This window comes from Artemia franciscana, chromosome 10 (genome assembly GCF_032884065.1).
Source record: "Artemia franciscana chromosome 10, ASM3288406v1, whole genome shotgun sequence".
NCBI lineage: Eukaryota > Metazoa > Arthropoda > Branchiopoda > Anostraca > Artemiidae > Artemia > Artemia franciscana.
The window spans coordinates 12,668,777-12,690,565 of NC_088872.1; the positions used below are offsets into that span (position 1 = coordinate 12,668,777).

Genomic DNA, 21,789 nt, shown 5'->3' on the forward strand with positions numbered 1-21,789 from the left:
GCAAATGAACTTAGCTTGGAAGTTATTAATGCTATATTACTTGCATATGAAGAAGTAAGAATAGTTTTTTCTACTTCAAACTGTCCAAACACTTTATCCCCTCAACTTATGTGTAATATATACCGAATTATATATTTCCCATCTATTCTGTCACTTATCTGTTTTGTATCGCACTAAGCCGAAAAAAAACTAACGAAGAAACCGGTTTGTTCTCGAGTTTTACACAGCGTGAACTTGAGCGAGTGGCATATAATACACAAGTACCAAACCTCCTTTCCCCTACAGAAAAAAAAAACAAAAAAACAAAGCTCAGATAAAATCCTCAAATTTGGAAAGTCTTATTTTCCACGGGGGTATTTTCTGTGGGGGGATATTTTCCGAGGGGGAGGTATTTTCCGTCGCGGGGATATTTCTGGGGGGGGGGTAAAGCCTAGAACTATTCATCGATTGCCTCTTGAAAAATTTTGAATACGGATTTTAATGTTTGCAGAATATGTACACCAACAAGCTCTTCCATTCTTGACACACAATGAAAAATACTTTTTACCTCATTCCATTTGCTTTGGGAGCAATCCATCTTAAAGCAAAAGTTAGACTTTAGTACAAAGAGCGGGGATTAAAGGAAGGCGGTAGCCCCCCTCATATAGGGAAAAATTTTATTCCGGAAAACACTAGTTACACTTTAACTGCAAAGGGAGAAAATCTGAAGGGTGGTTGCCCCCTCTTATAAGGAATAAATTTTGTTTGTTTTAAGCTTTGATATCACTCTTTACTTTGATTTGAATTTTTCTTAAATAGTTCGTAAAAGTGGGCTTATGTAGCAACCATTAACAACAGGTTCCTGAACCTTGCGTCACAGAAGAGAGATTTATTTTGTTTTTTCCTAAATTATCTTTTTATAAAATAATATAAGTTACTTTTTTTGATTTTTGCAGTTTTATTTAATAATTGTAAGCAATTATCAATTCAGCTTTTCATGTAATCTGCGATTCCTTTAAGCAGATCTAACCTCCCACATCAGATCCGGGAACATTAATGTCACTGTTCTATCTTCCATCACGCATTGGAACACCTTTGTTGCGCGGCCTCCGTACCCAATCCTAAGCCACTGATTGGACAACTGAAAAGGTATAGCCTAGGTCTCCTGGTGTATCTATCTGCGGAACAGTTGAGAGACTTCAATATACCAGTATAGGTAGTTAGTGCAAATGTACTTGTTGGGGATAGCTGTTCTATAACAACTGGGACAAAATGGCTCCTGGCTGGGAGAGTTGGGGTCTAAGGAGGGGATGAAAAGTCATGCGAATAACCTGTAAAACTAGCCTCGGAACTAGTGTCATATTGTTGACGTTGTTGCTAGCAATGGTTGAGGCTAATGTGTGTAAGACAATGGTGCGAAGAACTAGACGGCACGAGATCGGTAAAGTTCACAATTTGGATTCTAATCAACAAGTGGAAGAACTGGTAAATAAATTGACCTCAAGGGATACATCCGCAAGGCTCTTTCAAGCATTTAAAAATAAGAAAAATAAGCTAGACTACGTAACGCTGTTTACAAAAAATCGTGTGTATTTGCAAATTCTTCCCGACGGAACAGTTTCTGTGACAAGAAATCCTAGCTCAGATTTTGGTGAGTCTTTTACGCTAAAATATGTTTGACGGAAAGCGCTTTTCCTTTCAAAAGTTGTACCAAACAGTATGTCTTTCGTAGGAACAAAATTAGAATTTTGAGGTAGATTAGAGAAGGAAACAAAGGAGAAAGTATTGCGCTCTGAAACCGTCCCAGTATCTTTTTTTTATGTTCTTTTTTTTTTTAGTTCAGTACTTTCTGAAAGGTTTAATTGTTCCTTAGTTTTCACTAAACGAACCACGAGCTCTGATCATTCCACGAGAGTAAAATTGTCGAGCCGGCAAATAATGCAGTTCAAGGTTTCGACTTTTGAAGTTAGTTATCCTAGGTTTTTAGCGACAGCGCACGAGTTAGAAAGCAGTTGTTTTCATTTTCAGATTTTCAACTTCTATTAAAATTATTCGACTCTACTTAACGGATTTTAATCTTTAAATATAGCTTAAATATATTTATCAGATCTTTACAATTACATTCTAATATCTAAGATATCCATAAATCTTGAATAACAGAGATTTTAAAAGCAGAATCCCTTATAGTAAAATATCAAAAACCTACCGGGTTATACAAATAGGGCAGTTTTTCTCGGTTGTCTAAATTCCCAAAGCTGTCCCCGTGCTTTTCTAATATTTCTAATGGGATGTTCTCCCCTTTTTTGTCAATGAACTGACGAAAGTAGGCCTGTTTGTCATATTTTGTTCGGACATCAACAGCTTCAAAAAAGGGACAAGACCGTCTTCAGGGTTTTTGTTTGAGGGTGGAGGGGGTATTTTTATCAGGTAGAAGGAACAAAAAACATAAAAAAAACGTATTAAAAATTTGTTTATATGCATTTTCGTTACCTTTTTACGGGTCAGACAAACATTTGGGGACACCCCCCCCCTGGGTACGGCATTGATAAGGGGAATTGTCATATATATATATATATATATATGTATATATATATATATATATATATATATATATATATATATATATATATATATATATATACATATATATATGGCTGAATCAAGATTCAATACATCATTATCTTTTTAATCTCAATATATTCAGAAATCGTGATTTTCTTCTCAAATGCCCAATGCAATCTTTTTTTCATGCTTGCAGAAATCTTGGATAACAAATCCATTTAAGTATTTGCTAGAATTACTTTTTTTCAGGAATATGAATTTTTTACAAAAATTTCTCATTATTTATTTATTTATAGGTAATAGGATTTATTACACCACAGGCTATTTGGGCCGTACTTCATGCAGCTTAAAAACTCAACTATTATTTTTTCACCAAGAACATTTTATCGAGGGCACTAACTGCTGTTTAAGGAAACAATTTTTTTTTCAAAGAAGGTTTTTTTTTTACGTGGTAGGCTTTTTTTTCTAGGATATACATTTTTTGAGGATTTCATGAAAACATTTTGTACATTTTATTATGCGTGTATAAAATATGGGCTTTCTGAGAAGCCCAGTGGTGAGAGGGCGGGGAGGACAATTGCCCTACTATATTCGCAAAATAAATATTTTGTTTACTCATTGAAAAACCCTTCTCCCCTTAATTCCCAAAAAAAACAACACTTTTTTGTAAAGGATAAGAATCCCTACCCCTCGCCCACATTTTCGTAAATCGACAATCCTATGAGCTACCATTTATGCAACCAACAATTCTGACGTTTTTTTTTTATAACATGTCGGGAGATGAAGAAGTAACCATATTCCTGAATGTCTTGTGTTCTGTATATCCAAAAATGATTGATGATGTGTCTTTTAGTCATTATTTTAATTGGATCTGTGGCACAAAAACATCAATGATCTTAGCTATAGATCTTGTTCTTAGCTTACTTATGACTAATATAGATCTTCTATAACTTTATATCATTCTTGTAACTATTGATAATCGGGGATTGACACTATTTGTCTTTCCTCGTACCCAAAAGTGCATTTTTGTAATAACAGGAATAATGTGAATGTACCTATCAAAAAGAAAAAGAGAAATAGACGAGAATACATCAAGGGTGCTTACAGTGTTTTTTTTTCTCGGAAGACGAGGATGAGGAAATCTTAAAAATATTTCTAGGAACAAAAGGTTTCGAACAATTCCAGAAAATTTGGCGGATGTCAAATAATTCGCCGAAGAAATTCCACACTTTTCCTGAAGGTTAGTTTAAAATCCAAGAACATTCAATTCACACACATTTTTACCGTTTGGACCCAGAGTTGATCTTTTATGGCTGAAAACAGGGGCTTAGAAAAGTCTCTCGGGCCCCAGACCACCGAAATCCTAAATTTTGCCATTTCTTGGCCCTTCTTATTCAAAGTATAAAGATGTCTTTTTTTAATGTCGGTCCTTTTAGAAAAAAATCCTGTGTGCGCGGCTGTCTTAAAACTAAAATTTTTAAGATTTTTTCCAGTATACATTTTCGTCAGTGTTGCCATGTATAGCCATAAAAATAGATAAGCAAAACTAATTAGTTGAAATTGACGATGCCCTTGGTCTGTGAAAATTCAAACACCAACAATCTTGAAGACTTTACACCTTCTTAAACTATATATATATATATATATATATATATATATATATATATATATATATATATATATATATATATATATATATATATATATATATATATACATATATATATATATATATATATATAAATATATATATATATATATATATATATATATATATATATATATATATATATATATATATATATATATATATATATATATATATGGTACTCAGCCACTGGCAGGCTTCAATATATAGATTCTCACTTGTCTTCCAAATGCAGACAATTTGAACCTTTTCTTCGTGTCATGGCGTCCAAACGGACCTTAAATTAAAAAAGCCGTTCATTTGGGAGGGGAAGGGGGGAATGAACAACCCCATAGCCTTTTCCCAGTAAGCATTCCTGCTCTTGTATTGACGAACGCTCAATGCACAATTCTCGTAATTTTAGGGCATTTTTGCTTTCCCGTTAATATACAATTGTATAAACGATTAAGCAAGATAAGTTTAGTCTTAGCTACCAATCGAAGCAGTTTTCCTGACAAAAAAAAACTTGAGGAAAAAAGCTTACTTGTCTTAATTACTGTTCTAGAGGAATTATTTCATATCCTACATAATCATCATTTTTTGCTTTACAAAGCGTAAGCAGCAATTCGAGAATGACTGATCATTTTACAGACAATAAATTGAGATTTGATATGTCAAAATGAAGAGTCTGGATAAGCATAACCCTGTCACAGGGGACAACATCCCCATGTGAAATATGTACAAATATACAGATGTATAGACATATATTTACACATGAATATATCTATACATATATATATATATATATATATATATATATATATATATATATATATATATATATATATATATATATATATATATATATATATATTATCGCGATTCTTTAATATTTTATACGTAATGCTATACATTTTCGTTTGCAAATTGCAGAGAGATTTCACCTTATAATCGGAAATTTTTCTCTTATTTTTAAATTGTGTGTTATTTGTTTCATTATTGGCTCTTTAAGATAGTCACCTCTCCCCCCCCCCAAAAAAAAGAACTATCTTGGCAAATTTCTACATATTAACTTTATTTATTTGCATTTGTTTTCTTTTAAGTAACTGTTAATTTTGATCGGATGATTAGTTAATTAAATTAATCATCATTATAGCGTTCTAATATATATTTTTTTAATTTTCAAATAGGGCCTGTATTCATCGGAAATACGTGTTCCATTTTTACTCAAATATTTTAATAGCGAGTAATTTTATATAACCTACAATTTTTTGAGGGAATTTCAATTAACAATCAATTCTATTGTATTTTTTAGTTTTTATTTTCACGCATTAGAATTTAAGTTTAATTTGATATTTATCGATTTGTTTTGTTGAAGACGGCTCACAGACATAGAGCTGAACAGCTCTCACAGACAGCTCACAGACTCGTTTGCTTTTATCCAAATTTTCTTATCTTAAAAATCTTAAAAATTCTTAAATTAAATTCTTAAAATTATCTTAAAAATTCCTCATTTTTCTACCTTTTGTTAATTGTCACCTTTTGTTATTTGTGGTCTCCAATCACCTGTTAGAAGATTTACTGCAGATTTCTTAGAAAAAATATACAAATGGAGAATGGTTTGGCAGTTCTCCAAAACTTGTTTGTCCTTATTTGACATTTGAAATCGAATATTCTTTGTTCTAAACTATTTTCTGTTACTTAACAGAAAATAAGATATTATCAGTAATGTAAACTTCATGTTTATTAAATAAAAAAATAAGTTTTTTAACGGAATGTAAGGAGCGACATCAAAACTTAAAACGAACAGAATTTACTTCGTATATGAAAAAGGCTACTTCTTCATCAACGCCCCGCTCTTTACGCTAAAGTTTGACTCTTTCTCTTAGATCTATTTTTTAAAACAGCAAAAAGTTTAGCGTAAAGAGTGGGGCGTTGAGGATGAAGCAGCCCCTTTCATATACGAAATAATTTCTGTTCGTTTTAAGTTTTAATTTCGCTCCTTACTTTCCGTAAAAAAAAAACTTTTTTTTATTTAATTTCTGAACGTTTTTGAATCAATGCATGTTTTGATTTTGGTTCTCCGCAGATGAATAATTAAAACGGAATTTGCATATTCTTTTTTTGGCTAAATGGCTTTCTCATAGTTTTGATCGAATAATTTTGAGAAAAAAGGAGCGCGGGAGGAGGCCTAGTTGCCCTCCGTTTTTTTGGTTACTTAAAAAGGCAACTAGAACTTTCAATTTTTTACGAATGTTTTTATTAGTAAAAGATATACGTAACTTACAAAATATCTTACGTAACGAACTTCTGTATTCTCATGTTTTTATTACGTATATGAGGGGGTTCACCCCCTTGTCAGTTCCTCGCTCTTTACACTAAAGCTTAATTTTGTCCCAATTTCTTACGAATGACCCCTGAATCACAAAAGCCGTCGAATTAATAGTTAAAATTACTAAAAATACTTTAGCGTAAAGAGCGAGGTATTAGGAGGATGTGAGCCCATCATATACATAAGTCTCTGTTCGTTTTAAGTTTTAATGCTTCTCCTTACTTTCAGTTGAAGAAACTTTTTCATATTTATTTTTTCTTTGATTTTTTTTTAAATATTACTAGAAAATCCTGCGCTCGCTTATTTTTTCCCCCAATGACAAATTCCTCCAAGGAAAGTTCCCCTAAAATAACCCCCTCTTCTCCCCCCAACCTAAAAATCCCCCTGAAAACGTCTGTACACTTCCTATTAACCTATATGTAATACTATGTGTAAGCACTGGTCAAAGTTTGTAACTTGTAGCCCCTCCCACGGGGACTGTGGAGGAATAAATCGTCCCCAAAGACATAGTTATAAGTTTTTATAATAAAATGTTTTTATATTAAATGTATTTTATATTAAATGTTTTTAATAAATTTTTATATTTTATAATAAGCTGAATAAAATGGCTATCTGAGAATTTTGATCTGGCGAATTTAGGAAAATAATTAGCGTGGGAGGGGGCCTAGGTGCCCTCCAATTTTTTTGTCACTTAAAAAGGGCACTAGAAACTTTTTATTTCCGTTAGAATGAGTCCTCTCGCAAGATTCTAGGACCACTGGATCGATACGATTACCCCTGGGGAAATAAAAAAACGAACAAACAAACAAATAAATAAACACACACCCGTGATCTGCCTTCTGGCAAAAGACATAGAACCTAGACATAGGACATAGACATAGATATAGTTAGACATTAAAACGAAATTTGCATATTAATTTTTTTTTTTGGCTAAATGGCTTTCTCATAGTTTTAATTGGAAGATTTTGAGAAAAAAGGAGAGAGGGAGGAGGCCTAGTTGCCCTCCAATTTTTCGATTACTTTAACTTACTTTAACAGTACTTTAACAGTAATTTAAACTTTATGTTTATTAAATAAAAAAAACAAGTTTTTTTAATGGAAAGTAAGGAGTGACATTAAAACTTAAAACGAACAGAAATTACTCCGTATACGAAATGGGTTGTCACCTCCGCAATCCCTCGCTCTTTACGCTAAAGTTTTTAAGTTTTAATGTCGGTCCTTACTTTTAGATAAACAAACTATTTTTTTTCATTTAATTTCTGAACGTTTTTGAATTGATGCATGTTTAATTTTGGCTCTGCGCACATAAATTAGGAAAATGAAATATGCATATTATGTTTTTTTGGCTAAATGGCTTTCTCTTAGCTTTGATCAGACGATTTTGAGAAATAAGGGGTGGGGAAGGAGGCCTAGTTGCCCTCCAATTTTTCGGCTACTTAAAAAGGCAACTAGAACTTTTAATTTTTAACGAACGTTTTTATTAGTAAAAAATATACGTAACTTAAGAATTAACTTACGTAACAAACTTTTATATTCTTATTTTGTTTTATTATGTATATGAGGGGTTTTTCCCCTCGTTAATACCTCGCTGTTTACACTAAACCTTAAGTTTTGTCCCAATTCTTTAAGAATGACCCCTGAATCAGAAGTAGAATAAATAGTTGAGATTACTAAAATACTTTAGCATAAAGAGCGAGGTATTTATCTCCTCCTAAATACGTCGCTCTTTATGCTAAAGTATTTTTAGAACCCCTCATATGCGTAGTAATCTCTGTTCGTTTTAATTTTAATGCTACTCCTTACTTTCAATTGAAAAAACTTTTTCATGTTTAATTTTTCATTGTTTTTTATAGTAATGCAAGAAAATCCCGCGCCCTTTTCATTGAATTTCTCCTCCCCCATGACATATTCCTCCAAGGAAAGATCCTCCCACATAGTCCCCTCCCCTCAACCCCACCCAAACCAAAAAATCCCCCTGAAAACGTTTGTACACTTCCCAATAACCATTACTGTATGTAAACACTGGTCAAAGTTTGTAACTTGCAGCCCCTCCCCCAGGAACTGTGGGGGAGTAAGTCATCCCCAAAATAGTTAGTTGTTATTGTTAATAAAATAGTTAGTTATTACATAGTTATTATTGTTTTCGACTATGCGGAACAAAATTGCTATCTCAAATTTTGATCCGTTGATTTTGGAAAAAAATGAGCGTGGGAGGGGGCCTAGGTGCCCTCCAGTTTTTGGTCACTTAAAAAGGGCACTAGAACTTTTTATTTCCGTTAGAATGAGCCCTTTTGCGACATTCTATGACCACTTGGTCAATGCGATGACCCCTGGAAAAAAAAGAAAAAAAAAACACGCACCCGTGATGTGTCTTCTGGCAAAAAATACGAAATTCCACATTTTTGTAGATAGGAGCTTGAAATTTTTGCTATAGAGTTCTCTAATACGCTGAATATGATGGTGTGATCGTTAAGATTCTATGCCTTTTAGGGAGTTTTTCCCCCTATTTTCTAAAATAAGGTAAATTTTCTCAGGTTCTTAACTTTTGATGACAAAGACTAAATTTGATGAAACTTATATATTTAAAATCAGCATGAAAATCCGATTCTTTTGATGTATCTTTTAGCATCGAAATTCCGATTTTTATAGTTTCGTTTACTATTGAGCCGGGTCGCTCCTCGTTACCACGAACTGTTTGATTCACTGAATCCTTTATGCACAAATTTAATTAAAAATGACCCTACGAAATATTATAAAAAAACAATAGATATTAAAACAGAATCTGTCACAAATAGGCCTATAAGATTAGCAGCGAGAAAAGCTAGGCTGGCATTAAAAACCTGTTTTTAAATCATTTTCTTTCATTTCAATGAATTGCCTCGTTTCATCAGTCCTGGTTGAACATCGCTGAGGTAAGGATGCCGGGACTGTTTTGATAAACTGTTCATTTTAGTTTTATTGATTTTATCCTCTTGTAAGTTGGTTTTTTCTTATTTGTATTGCTGAGGACGGCCCTTGGACATAGGGCCGAAATATTCATTCTAATTTGTTTCCCACTGTCTTAAAAAATTCCCTATTGTTCTTCTTGTTTTTGGTATTTGATTCCGCGGTCTCCCATTCTCTTTCCTGTCCTCCTTGAGACAAAGTCCATCAAAATGATCCATGTAAAGGGGGATAAAAACGGTGGCCGGCGTTTACCCCCCCCCCCCCAGTGTTTACTCCGTGGAAAACTCCCGCTCCGATAATATATACCCCTGGTATATACACCCCCCGTGGGAAATAAGGCTTTCCAAATTTGAGAATTTTATTTGAGTTTTTTTTTTTCCGTAGATGGAAGGAATTTTGGTACTTGTATGTAGTGAAGCAATCACTCAAGTTTACGCTGTGTAAAACTCGAGAATAAATCGGTCTCTTTGTTAATTTCTTTCAGCTTAGCGTGAGACAAGACAAAGAGAAGTGACAGAATAGATGGGAAATGTTTAATTTAGGCTATATATTTGTACCTATGGAAAGGGGGTTAAAGTATTTGAACAGTGTGAAGTTAGGAAGCAATTCTTACTTCATAATATTTAGATTGTACCTAACACACTTTGCATGCATACCCACTGTACTTTACCCCCCCTCCCCTCTAATTTGTAAATATATTGCAAAAGTAAAATTTAAAAAGTAAGTTTATTTCAAAAGTAAAAAAGAAACTAACAAAGAAATTGATTTGTTCTCGAGATTTATACATCGTAAACGTGAGTGAGCGGCGGAAAATACACAAGAACCTTCATAGAGAGAGAGAGAGCCAGATTCCCCGGCATTATTTAACAAGAGCTAAGAGCTCATATGGCACTTGTGACGAGGCAAGAAGAGCTAAGAGCCAACAGCTCATATGGTATGAGCTCTAACAAAGTTCTAAGAATCAATAGATTGATTTAAAAGGAAAATCAGAGGCTTAATGCCGGTCGGGATTTAAAATAAGAGCTCTGAGTCACTATGTCCTTCTAAATATCAAAATTCAGTAAGATCCGATCACCCACTCGTAATTTATAAATAGCCTACCTCATTTTTTCGAATGTTTCCTCTCCCTTTAGCCCCCCCCCAGATGGTCGAATCTGGGAAAACAACTTTATCAAGTCAGTTTGTGCAGCTCCCTGACATGCCTACCAATTTTCATCGTCCTAGCATGTCCTGAAGCACCAAACTCGCCAAATCACTGAACTCCTCCCCCCAACTCCCCCAAAGAGAGAGAGAGAGAGAGAGAGTTCAATACGGTTACGTCAATCACGTATCAAGGACATTTGCTTATTCTATCCACCAAGCTTCATCCCGCTTCCTCCACTCCAAGTGTTTTCCAAGATTTCCCCATCCAACTCCCGCCAATGTCAAAAGATCTAGTCGGGATTTGAAATAAGAGCTCTGAGACATGAATTCCTTCTAAATATTAAATTTCATTAAGATCCGATCACCTATTCGTAAGATAAAAATACCCTAATTTTCAGGTTTTCCAAGAATTCCGGTTTCCCCCTCCAACTCCCCCCAATGTCACAGGATCTGGTCGAAATTTCTCCTTCTAAATATCAAATATTATTAAGATCTGGTCACCCTTTCGTAAGTTACAAGTACCTCAATTTTCAAAATTACCTCCCCCCAACTCCACCAAAGAGAGCAGATCCGGTCCGGTTATGTCAGTCACGTATCTTAGTCAGGTTTTTATTCTTCCCATCCAGTTTCATCCTGATCTCTCCGCTTTAAATATTTTCTAAGATTTACCCCCCCCAACTGCCCCCCAATGACGCTGGATCCGGTTGGAATTTAAAATAATAGATCTGAGTTACGAGGTCCTTCTAAATATGAAGTTTCATGAAGATCCGCTCACTCCTTCGTAAGTTAAAAATACGTCATTTTTTCTAATTTTTCAGAATTAACCCCCCCCCCCCAATAGAGCGGATCCGTTCCAATTATGTAAATCATGTATCTAAGACTTCTGCTTATTTTTCCCACCAAGTTTCATCCCGATCCCTCCACTCTAAGTGTTTTCCAAGATATTAGGTTTCCCCCTCCCAACCCCCCCTCTCCCCAACGTGACCAGATCCGGTCGGGGATTCAAAATAAGAGCCCTGAGACACGATGTCCTTCTAAATACCATATTTCATTGAGATCCGATCACCCGTTCATAAGTTAAAAATACCTCATTTTTTCTAATTTTTCAGAATGACCCCCCCCACCAACTACCCCAAAGAGAGCGGATCCGTTCCGGTTATGTCAATCATGTATCTAGGACTTGTCCTTATTTTTCCCACCAAGTTTCATCCCGATCCCTCCACTCTAAGTGTTTTCCAAGATTTTAGGTTTTCCCCTTTCTCCCCCAATGTCACCAGATCTGGTCGGGATTTAAAATAACAGCTTTGAGACATGATATTCTTCCTAACATCAAATTTCATTAAGATCTGATCAACCGTTCGTAAGTTAAAAATACTTCAATTTTTCTATTTTTTCATAATTAACGGGCCCCATTCCCCCCCCAAATGGTAAAATCGAGAAAACGACTATTTCTAATTTAATCTGGTCCGGTTCCTGATATGCCTGCCAAATTTAATCGTCCTAGCTTACCTGGAAGTGTCTAAAGTAGCAAAACCGGGACCGACAGACAGACCGACAGAATTTGCGATTGCTATATGTCACTTGGTTAATACCAAGTGCCATAAAAACGGTCAGAAATTAAATTGAAAAAAGTTTTTAGATGAAAGTAAGGAATCACATCAAAACTTAAAACGAACAGAAATTATTACGTATATGAAAGGGGTATACATGCAAGATGTGGTATGTACGGTTATTCCGCATAAGAATTGTTTTATGACTTTAAACTGTCCAAATACTTCCCCCCCCCCGTTATGTGCAGATATATGGTCCAAATTACATATTTTCCATTTGTTCTGTCAATTGTCTTCGACTTGTCTCACGCTAAGCTGAAAGAAACTAACGAAGAAACCAGTTTGTTCTCGAGTTTTACGCTGCGTAAAGTTCAGTGAGTGGCGTATAATATACAAGTATCGAAATCCCTTCCCCCTACGGATAACAAAACAACAAAGGTCAAATAAAATTATCAAATTCGGCAAGCCTTTTTTTCTGTGGGAGGGGTTGGTTGATATTTTCTGTGGGATATTTACCGGAGTATTTTCCGTGGGAGGGGATATCTTTCACGGGGAGCATTAATCGGGGTTAGGATGGGGGGAGATAATTTCCTCGGGAGGTTTTCGGGGGTATTTTCCGATTTCTTGGTGTAGAAACACCGAGAACCATAGAACATCACTCTGCTTAACTCTTGATTTAATACAAAACCAGCTGATAACATCATTTCCTAGCTTTACCGCAGCAGTGTGATTCTCGTTCACAGCATTAATCACTTTATTGTACTTGTCTGGTATACCATACAAGGATAAGACCTTTGCTAAAGCTCTTCTATCAACAGAATCGAACGCTTACTTATCATCTATAAAGCTGGGGACCAAATACGTTTGACAACTCAGGCACTTCTCAATTATTAACCTAAGAGTGAAAATTTGGTTTACACATCATCTACCTTTTCTAAAACCGCCCTGTTCTTCTCTTAAAACTTTGTCTACTGCATCTGTCGATCTAAAAAATATCATATTACTAAGTAATTTCCTACCTACAGAGACCAGACTAATGCCTCGATAATTATCACACTCACTCTTATCACATTTCTTATACAGTGGTTAAATTAAGGTTTTCCCAAAATCCTTAGATGCTTCCCCTTTTCAATTTCATATGTATAATCTTCAGTAATTTATTTCTAACCTCAGAGCCACAATATTTAAGAAACTCATTTACCACACCATCAGCCCCTGGAACATTATGATTTTTTAATCCTTTTAGTACTGTCACTCATTCTTCCTCACAAAACAAATCTTTCTTCACATCTAAGGTATCACAAACTTTTTCATTTTCCTCTGTATAATTTTCATGCAACTCTATCTAGATTTAGTACATTCTCAAAATGTTCTGGCCATCATAAAATCAATCCGCCAATACCTGTTGAACCTTCGGCAACCTGAGCTACTTCCAAAACAGTTTCTTACAATGTTTTGAGGAATATAGGCTGCGTCAATAAAAAAAGAGTCATATGCAAGGTTTGACCCCCCCCCCCCCCGAATCGTTTGTCCGACTTGTAAAATCGTAACAAAAATGGATATAAGCCAATTTTGATGTGTTTTTTAAAGTTTTTTTTTTAATATTCTCTCCTCCGAAAAAATCCTTTTGTATCCACACCACCCCCCCCCCCGAAAAAGAGTTCTGGATACGTTCCTGGACATATGCCTTTTTCTAAACTTTTCAGGAGCGTCGAAAAAAGAGAAAATTTGCCCTGTGGCATAGCTTGAGCGGCATGTCTCTTTTGTTATCTGGAACAGTGATAGATAGAAAATGTCTAACTGTACCAATCGACTCGTCAAGTGACGTTTATACAGGCTGTGTATGCAACCCAATTTGGAACAAAATGGCACATGCCTCGTTTTTGGTTAAGACAACCGATATTCACTTCGCCATCGCAGTTAGAATAATAGTTTCATTTCGCACTTAAGGAAACAAAAAAATGAACATTTTACCCCTTTACCCAGAGTTTTTTTTAGCCCCCCTTTTTCGCCAATTATTTTGGAAAATCTCTCTTGACTATTTAATTGAACCACAAGTATAGCTGCAACTTTATCTATCGTAGTGTTGAAAATGAACTGCTACCTAGCAGATTTGGTTCTCTTTCCACTTACGCTTTTTCTGCTAAAATTTTTGACCCAAAACGAAAGCCGTGTTCCAGTATCGATTGTGCGAGATTTTGGCTGGGAAAACTGCGTTGCGTTTCCGTTTTCTTAGGAAGTCCCACAGAGAATTAGTTGGGAGTCCACGCAAAAACTTTATATTGGGCTTGGAAAAATATGGTAAAGCGCGATATTTATGAAATGAATAAAAATTCTGGAATTCTACAAAGCAAGTAATAAATTTGTGCTAGTGTTTTTGTTTATTTTGACGTTCTAACATTTTTTTTTAAGTTCGAGTATATTTCCCAGAAATATATATTTTCTATTTTACCCAAATATTTAAATAATGAACAACGTTGTGTAACCAACATTTTTTTTTCAACTTCAAATAACCGGCAGTTCTGTTTTAACTTTAATTTTCACTTATTTTAATATAAGTTTAATTCAATACTTATTTATTTGTTTTGCTGAAGATGGCTCTTGGAGCAGAAATACGCATTTTGTTTTATTTGAATTCCACTATCTTAAAAAACAATTCTTCAGTATATTACCTTTTGTTATATGTATCCAAATCTTTCATAGCTCAAAACCGCTGTTGATCTACAACCATCTGTTGGAAGATTTTCTGTAAATTTTTGAGAAAAATACACTAATGGAAAACGGCTTTGGCCGTTCTCCAAAACTTTTTTTTTCTTATTTCACATTTTTGATTGACTTTTCTTGGTTATAATTGAGGTTGTTTACTTATAGCTTTTTCTAAGAAAGTTCGAGTACTTGGGAAAAATCGTCCCTTATATTTTGTGTTTTGGGTACAATTAAAAATTTTGTGCAGAGTACATGAAACCAATACCAGTTACAATTTGACTCAAAATACCTGTAAATTTATATTGATAAACCTGAGATGATTCGGATTATCCCTGGGCGGAATGGGCATGATTTAGGAATTTAAAAAAGATCTGTAATATCTTAAGATTCGAGGGAAAAGGGTACAGTTCTGAAGCAATCCTCCTCCTCCATGACTACCTGTCTGCTTGGTACTCATGAGTTGAAAAACTAAATGAATAAATTATTTTCAAATGTACAAGAGTGTACATTTACAACAAAAACGGACACCCACAAGGATGGTGGGTAAAAAATCCTCCTCCCCATGAAAACAAGACACAAAAGGGACACAACCTTTGAACATAATATGACACTGTTATAGCCAATAAATTTGAAATATTCTTTCCTCCCCTCCTTCTTGCAAACCATATCACAAACTTACCCCTCCTCCTTCTCTCCACAGATTCCTTCAGCTGCAAATAAAAATAAGGCTCGTTTTCTGTGATTCTTCTCTCATTATGAAGACCTAGATCTGGTTTTCAAGAAATACAGAAGTGTATACCCGAAACTTTCATAATCTGGACACTATCATAGCAAGACGTAATGACACCCTAAAATATTTTTCATTTTGACAACGCGCTAAATTTTTCAAGTCGGCTTCCCTTGAGTTTCTAGAAAAATATTATTCCCAAGGGTTGAGCATAATCTGTCGGCTATTGAGTAATACGACTCCTCGACACGCAATTGCTCATCGTATTGAAACATCTCATGTCCTGCCGAATTTTACTGATTAATTGGTTTCCAGCTGAGGATAAAATCCCGGGAACAAATCTCCTGTCTTTCACTTTTGGTAAATTCTCTAAATGAATCCCTATTACAGCTCATTATTCAAACTAAAGCATTACGTCGGGATGTTTCCTTTTTCTATTTAGCTGAAGGGGCGAGTACATTATTGACATCGTTTTTAACAGGGTTTAAAAAAAGAAGTATTTTTGAGATATTCATATCTTAAATAGGAACTGTATATGCATACAGGAACATATATATATATATATATATATATATATATATATATATATATATATATATATATATATATATATATATATATATATATATATATATATATATATATATATATATATATATATATATATATATATATATATATATATATATATATATATATATATATATATATATATATATATATATATATATATATATATATACATATATATATATATATATATATATATATATATATATATATATATATATATATATATATATATATATATATATATATATATATATATATATATATATATATATATATGTTACGTATTAATTTTGTAAACAATTATTAATAACAAAAAATAATAAATTGGGAAACTGTTTTTAGAAACGAAGAGCACAGTAGACAAAACACAACAATCATAATTTACAAAACATACTCAAATTTATTGTTTATATGGAATGGAAGGAGGAGACAAAGAAAAGGTTATAAAAAATTGTGTTTTCATGTTAATTTAATTTTTCCTCTAATATTTCGTTTAATCTCGTCAGATAGCAAATTAAATATAAAAAAACAAGTTTTTTAAATGAAAGTAAGGAGCGACATTAAAACTTAAAACGAACAGAAATTACTCCATACCTTCGCCACGAGCAACTAGAACCTTGACCGTGTTGCAGCTCCTCCCTCTAAGAAAAAACTGGGATTTTGGCTCACTAGGAAAATTTCTTAGTAGTCTATGGTTAAGATTAAGGTTTTTCATTTTAGTTCTTATTCATGCTGATTTTGTTGAACTTTCACTTTCATTGGAAAAGTATCAAGGAATATCAGTTTCCTTTTTTGAGCTTTCTTTTTGTCTAAACTATAGACTAAAGATTGCGATAAATTGAAAGGAGATCATGCCTTTCCATTTTGTGAATACGAGTTGCTGAATAAAGTCAGCGATGACAATAGATTAGAAATACAGCTGTTGAATCGCCCCCTGTTTAATGGAGACACACGTAACAGGTCATATTACACCGGGGAAATAATAGCTGTTCCGACCCAATCGATCAGAGCTACTGGGCAGTAGGCCGTATTCATCCATCTGCTTCATCATCAAGCGTGGGATGGCAGTTTTAAGAAGTGGTTGGAAATTTTACTTCCACCTTTCTAAGATTGATAAAATGCCATTAATCGAGCTTACAGTTGCCAAAGTGATCGGTCAATGTTGACGAGACGTTATAGGAGGTTAGATACCCTGGTTGAATGTCAATGGCCATTTCTATTAGGGGATCTTTAAGTTATGTGGCCACCGTGGTCATCATCGTGGTCATCGTGGTCAAAATAAGATCTTTTTAGACATATGAGCCAAAGCCTATCTAATTTTCAAAGTAATACATGTTGTGCACGAAAATTTTAAATTCAGTATTAATGGTAGTAGATAAATGAAAGATAATACCCCCCACGCACACACTTAATTCTGTTCAGTGGAGGAGGGCAATCTACTTTTGTTTTGTCCTCCCTTGTACGAAGTTGGCTGAAAGTTCAATTATCTTACGTATATTTATCGAGGGGCTGCAAACTAGATTGTTTCATACGCACTTGAGGCAATATGAGGAACACAAATATATAGTCGAAGGTAGGTTTGGAGGCACATGAAGTAGGACAGCGGGATTTTGAACACAAACTAATGCAAACCTGAAATTAAAAGGTAAAGAGGATACGGGTGTACTTCACAGTCCCTGTCGGCGGTGAGGATCTTTGTCTCTTGAACCTTGACCCGGGAAGTACATCGGGAGTTGGGATCAAAACTATGCTTCCACTCACTCTTCCTGTTTATCTTCCCCATATATTTTCCCCATTAGAGATGGGTCTCTGGCTAAACTTACAGTCAGGTTACTGACCCTTGTTCTAAATAAAATAATTGGCGACATCACGACTCACGACTCGAGCTCCCCCATCCCAAATGACGTTGGATTACGAGTCTAGAACGCCAAGCACTCAGCTAGAAACTGTTCAAATTAGAAACACATTAGGAGAGATAGTGAGCAATTCTTCGGCCCGTATGTTTCACTTCATTAAAGGCTTTGGAGGTATTCTTGTCCAAGCCTTGGATAATCACTTGGCTAGCAAAAAGTGTTATTCTCCTTTGAAGAATTGGTAGCAGCTATACTACATCCATAGTTGAAGAGCCGATCCTCCAGTTTTTCATATAGATTATATACTTGGCCATTCTCATTTTGTTATTATTATTGCTACAGCGGGCTTTAAAGCTGTGTGTGGCACGATCATTGGCGAAACTAATTTATGCTCTCGCGTTAAAGAGATGACTTTATAATAAAGTTGTTGAAAAGTACAGAGGCGAGATTGTGCTTGTTGATTATGATCGTTTTTCTCTTGTTGCTAACCTTCGTTGCCGCACGAAAGCAGCAGAATTTCTTTATTTAAACATTCGCATTTTTGCATTTCGTGCCTGAAAAGGTATGATTAGCATGATCAAAACTGCGTGGGTTCAAAATAACTTAACTAAAGTAGGACTCACAGGGTGATTGAGTACTTCTACTTGACCTAAGGTTATAAGGACATGAAAAACCTCTGAATTTGAATTTTGAATTTGGCTTGCAGATTGAAGTTTGAATTTACTTTGTTGAAAGTGAATTCACTTTGAATGAACTTTTTTAGTTTTTTTTTAGAACAACCCAAAAGCTCATTATTTTATGAATGACCCGAAAAGCTAAAAAAAATTTTTGTGAATAAATACGCTAGTTTCAATTGTATTATTGTAGAAATTCTACTGATGACGATCGTTGTACGTATGATAGAAATATCTGGACTTTTGTACTTTTTTTTATCGTCTAAATAAATGGATATATCCCCATTTGAAAATTTGTTTGTTCGTCAATGAACAGCAGTGTGTTCTAAGAAAAGAATATCTAACTTAAGGTGTTATGTCGAAAATACGTCGCATATATGGGAAATGAGACCAACCAAGTGAACAACTATAAACCCAACATGTCGTTTGCAATTAGAAGACACGGAAGGCTTTCCCACCTTCATTGAAAATTTGTTTTACTTTTGGGGAAGATTTAAGACGGACATTTACATCAAGACTCTGAATGAACTTTTTCAGTGAACTCTTTCTAAAAATAATCTAGTGACTAATCCGGAAGTTCATTATTTTGTGAATCACCCGAAAGCTATTTTTTTGTGTATAAATATACTAGTTTCAGTTATATTATTATAGTAATTCTACTGACGACGATCGCCATACATGTAATCGAAATATTTGGAGTTTTGTACCTGTCTTTTCACTGTCTAAATAAATCGATTTATGCCCATTTGAAAATTTATTTGCAGAATCAGTGCTAAAACCTACTATGGCACTTTTCCTCCTCAACGCCTCGCTCTTTACGCTAAAGTTTGACTCTTTCTCTTAACTCTATTTTTAAAGCAGTAAGAAACTTTAGCGTAAAGAGCGGGGCTTTGAGGAGGGAAAAGCCCCTTTCATATACGGAGTAATTTCTGTTCGTTTTAAGTTTTAATGTTGCTCCTTACTTTCATTTAAAAAAACTTGTTTTTTTCTTATTTAATTTCTGGACGTTTTTGAATTAATACATGTTTTGATCTTGGCTCTCCGCACATAAATAATTATAACGAAATTTGCATATAAATTAATTGCAATTGATCGGAAGAATTTGAGAAAAAAGGAGCGAGGGAGGAGGCCTAGTTGCCCTCCAAGATTTTATTACTTAAAAAAGCAACTAGAACTTTTAATTTTTTTCAAACGTTTTCATTGGTAAAAAATATACGTAACTTACGAATTAACTTACTTAACGAACTTCTATATTCGTATGTTTTTACTTACGTATACGTACGTAAAAACGTATGTTTTTATTGCGTATATGAGGGGGTTCAACCCTGGTCGATACCTCGCTCTTTACACTAAATCTTAGATTTTGTCCCAATTCCTTAAGAATGACCTCTGAATCACAAAGGCCGTAGAATAAATAGTTGAAATTACTAAAAATGCTTAAGCGTAAAGAGTGAGGTATAACGAGGAGGTAAACCCCTGATATGCGTAAAAATTTTTGTTCGTTTTAAATTTTAATGCTGCTCCTTACTTTCAGTAGAAAAAACTTTTCATATTTATTTTTTCATTCAAATATAATGCTAGAAAATCCTGCGCCCCCTTCATTGAAATTCTCTTCCCCCGTGAGAAGTTTCTCCATGGAAATATCCTCCCACGTACCCCCCCGTCAAATCTCCCCCTAAACCAAAAAATCCCCCTGAAAACGTCTGTACACTTCCAAGTAACCATTACTATATGTAAACACAGGTCAAACTTTGTAACTTGCAACCCCTCCCACGGGGACTGCGGGGGAATAAGTCATCCCTAAAGACATAGTTATTAGGTTTTTCGACTATGGTGAATAAAATAGCTATCTCAGAATTTTGATCCGGTTACTTTTGGGAAAAATGAGCGTGGGAGGGGGCCTAGGTGCCCTCCAATTTTTTTGGTCACCTAAAAAGGACACTAGAGCTTTTAATTTCCGTTAGAATGACCCCTCTCGCGACATTCTAGGACTACTCAGTCGATGCGGTCACCCCTGGGGGAAAAAAACTAAACAAAAAAACAATCAAATAAACACGCATCCGTGATCTGTCTTCTGGCAAAAAAATGCGAAATTCCACTTTTTTGTAGATAGGAGCTTGAAACTTCTACAATTAGGTTTTCTGATACGCTGAATCTGATGGTGCGATTTTCGTTAAGATTGTATGACTTTTAGGGGGTGTTTCCTCTATTTTCTAAAATGAGGCAAATTTTCTCAGGCTCGTAACTTTTGATGGGTACTGATCTTGATGAAACTTATATATTTGAAATCAGCATTAAAATGCGATTCTTTTGATGTAATTATTGATATCAAAATTCGATTTTTTAGAGTTTCGGTTACTATTGAGCCGGGTCGCTCCTTACTACAGTTCGTTACCACGAACTGTTTGACAAACTAAGATGCGAAAATCCGGTTTCATAGCCACAAAGACAGAACTCAATCTAGTTTGCTACACATAGTGATCGAAGATAGTGTCTGAACATGGATTGTGAAATGAAGATTTGGGATTTGCCAAAGACTGAAAAAGAGGCAATTATATTTTTCCAGGATAAGGGGTGGTTGCCCACAACAAAACAGTGCGTCAATAGACACAACATGATTTTATACTCTTACGAGAAGGAACATTTTTTGAAATGTAACAATAGGCCATGTTTGAAAAAAGTCAATTTGCGTGTAAATACGTGGTTTGTTGACAGTAGAATACCATTTAATACTGCAGTTCGTTTCATTTATTGCTGGGTTTACGAATTGACAAATTAGCTTTATCAAAAGTTTGGTCTGTATTTTTGCACATTAGGGGGGTGGGGTGCATTATATCAAAGACCTAGCTTACCCTAACCTAACCACCTCTATATATAACATATTTAATTAAAATGTACATGCATGGTAGTTTGTTTCACGATCTAACTTCACTTATTCAGTGTGTTCTGAATGATACACAAGTACCGATTTTCTTTATGATTTCTTCCATTGTTCATACTATTCGCCCAATTTTTATTTTACTTTTAAAGCTATTTCCCACAACAAAATTTTCCGCATGTACCAGGTATAAGGTATTGATAAGTTCCGAGTTCTTTATATTACATAGCTTAGCATCT

General features: G+C 34.5%; 1 protein-coding gene across 1 annotated transcript in view; it reads left to right on the forward strand.

Moving 5' to 3' along the window:
- The first annotated feature begins 1,164 nt into the window (after positions 1–1,164).
- The window catches only part of LOC136031798 (uncharacterized), a 103,827-nt gene continuing 83,202 nt past the window's right edge, over positions 1,165–21,789 (forward strand). Inside the window, exon 1 of the mRNA XM_065711595.1 lies at positions 1,165–1,630. Within this exon, the coding sequence (XP_065567667.1) occupies positions 1,300–1,630 (331 nt within the window). The 5' untranslated portion in view covers positions 1,165–1,299. The remainder of the gene's footprint in view (positions 1,631–21,789) is intronic.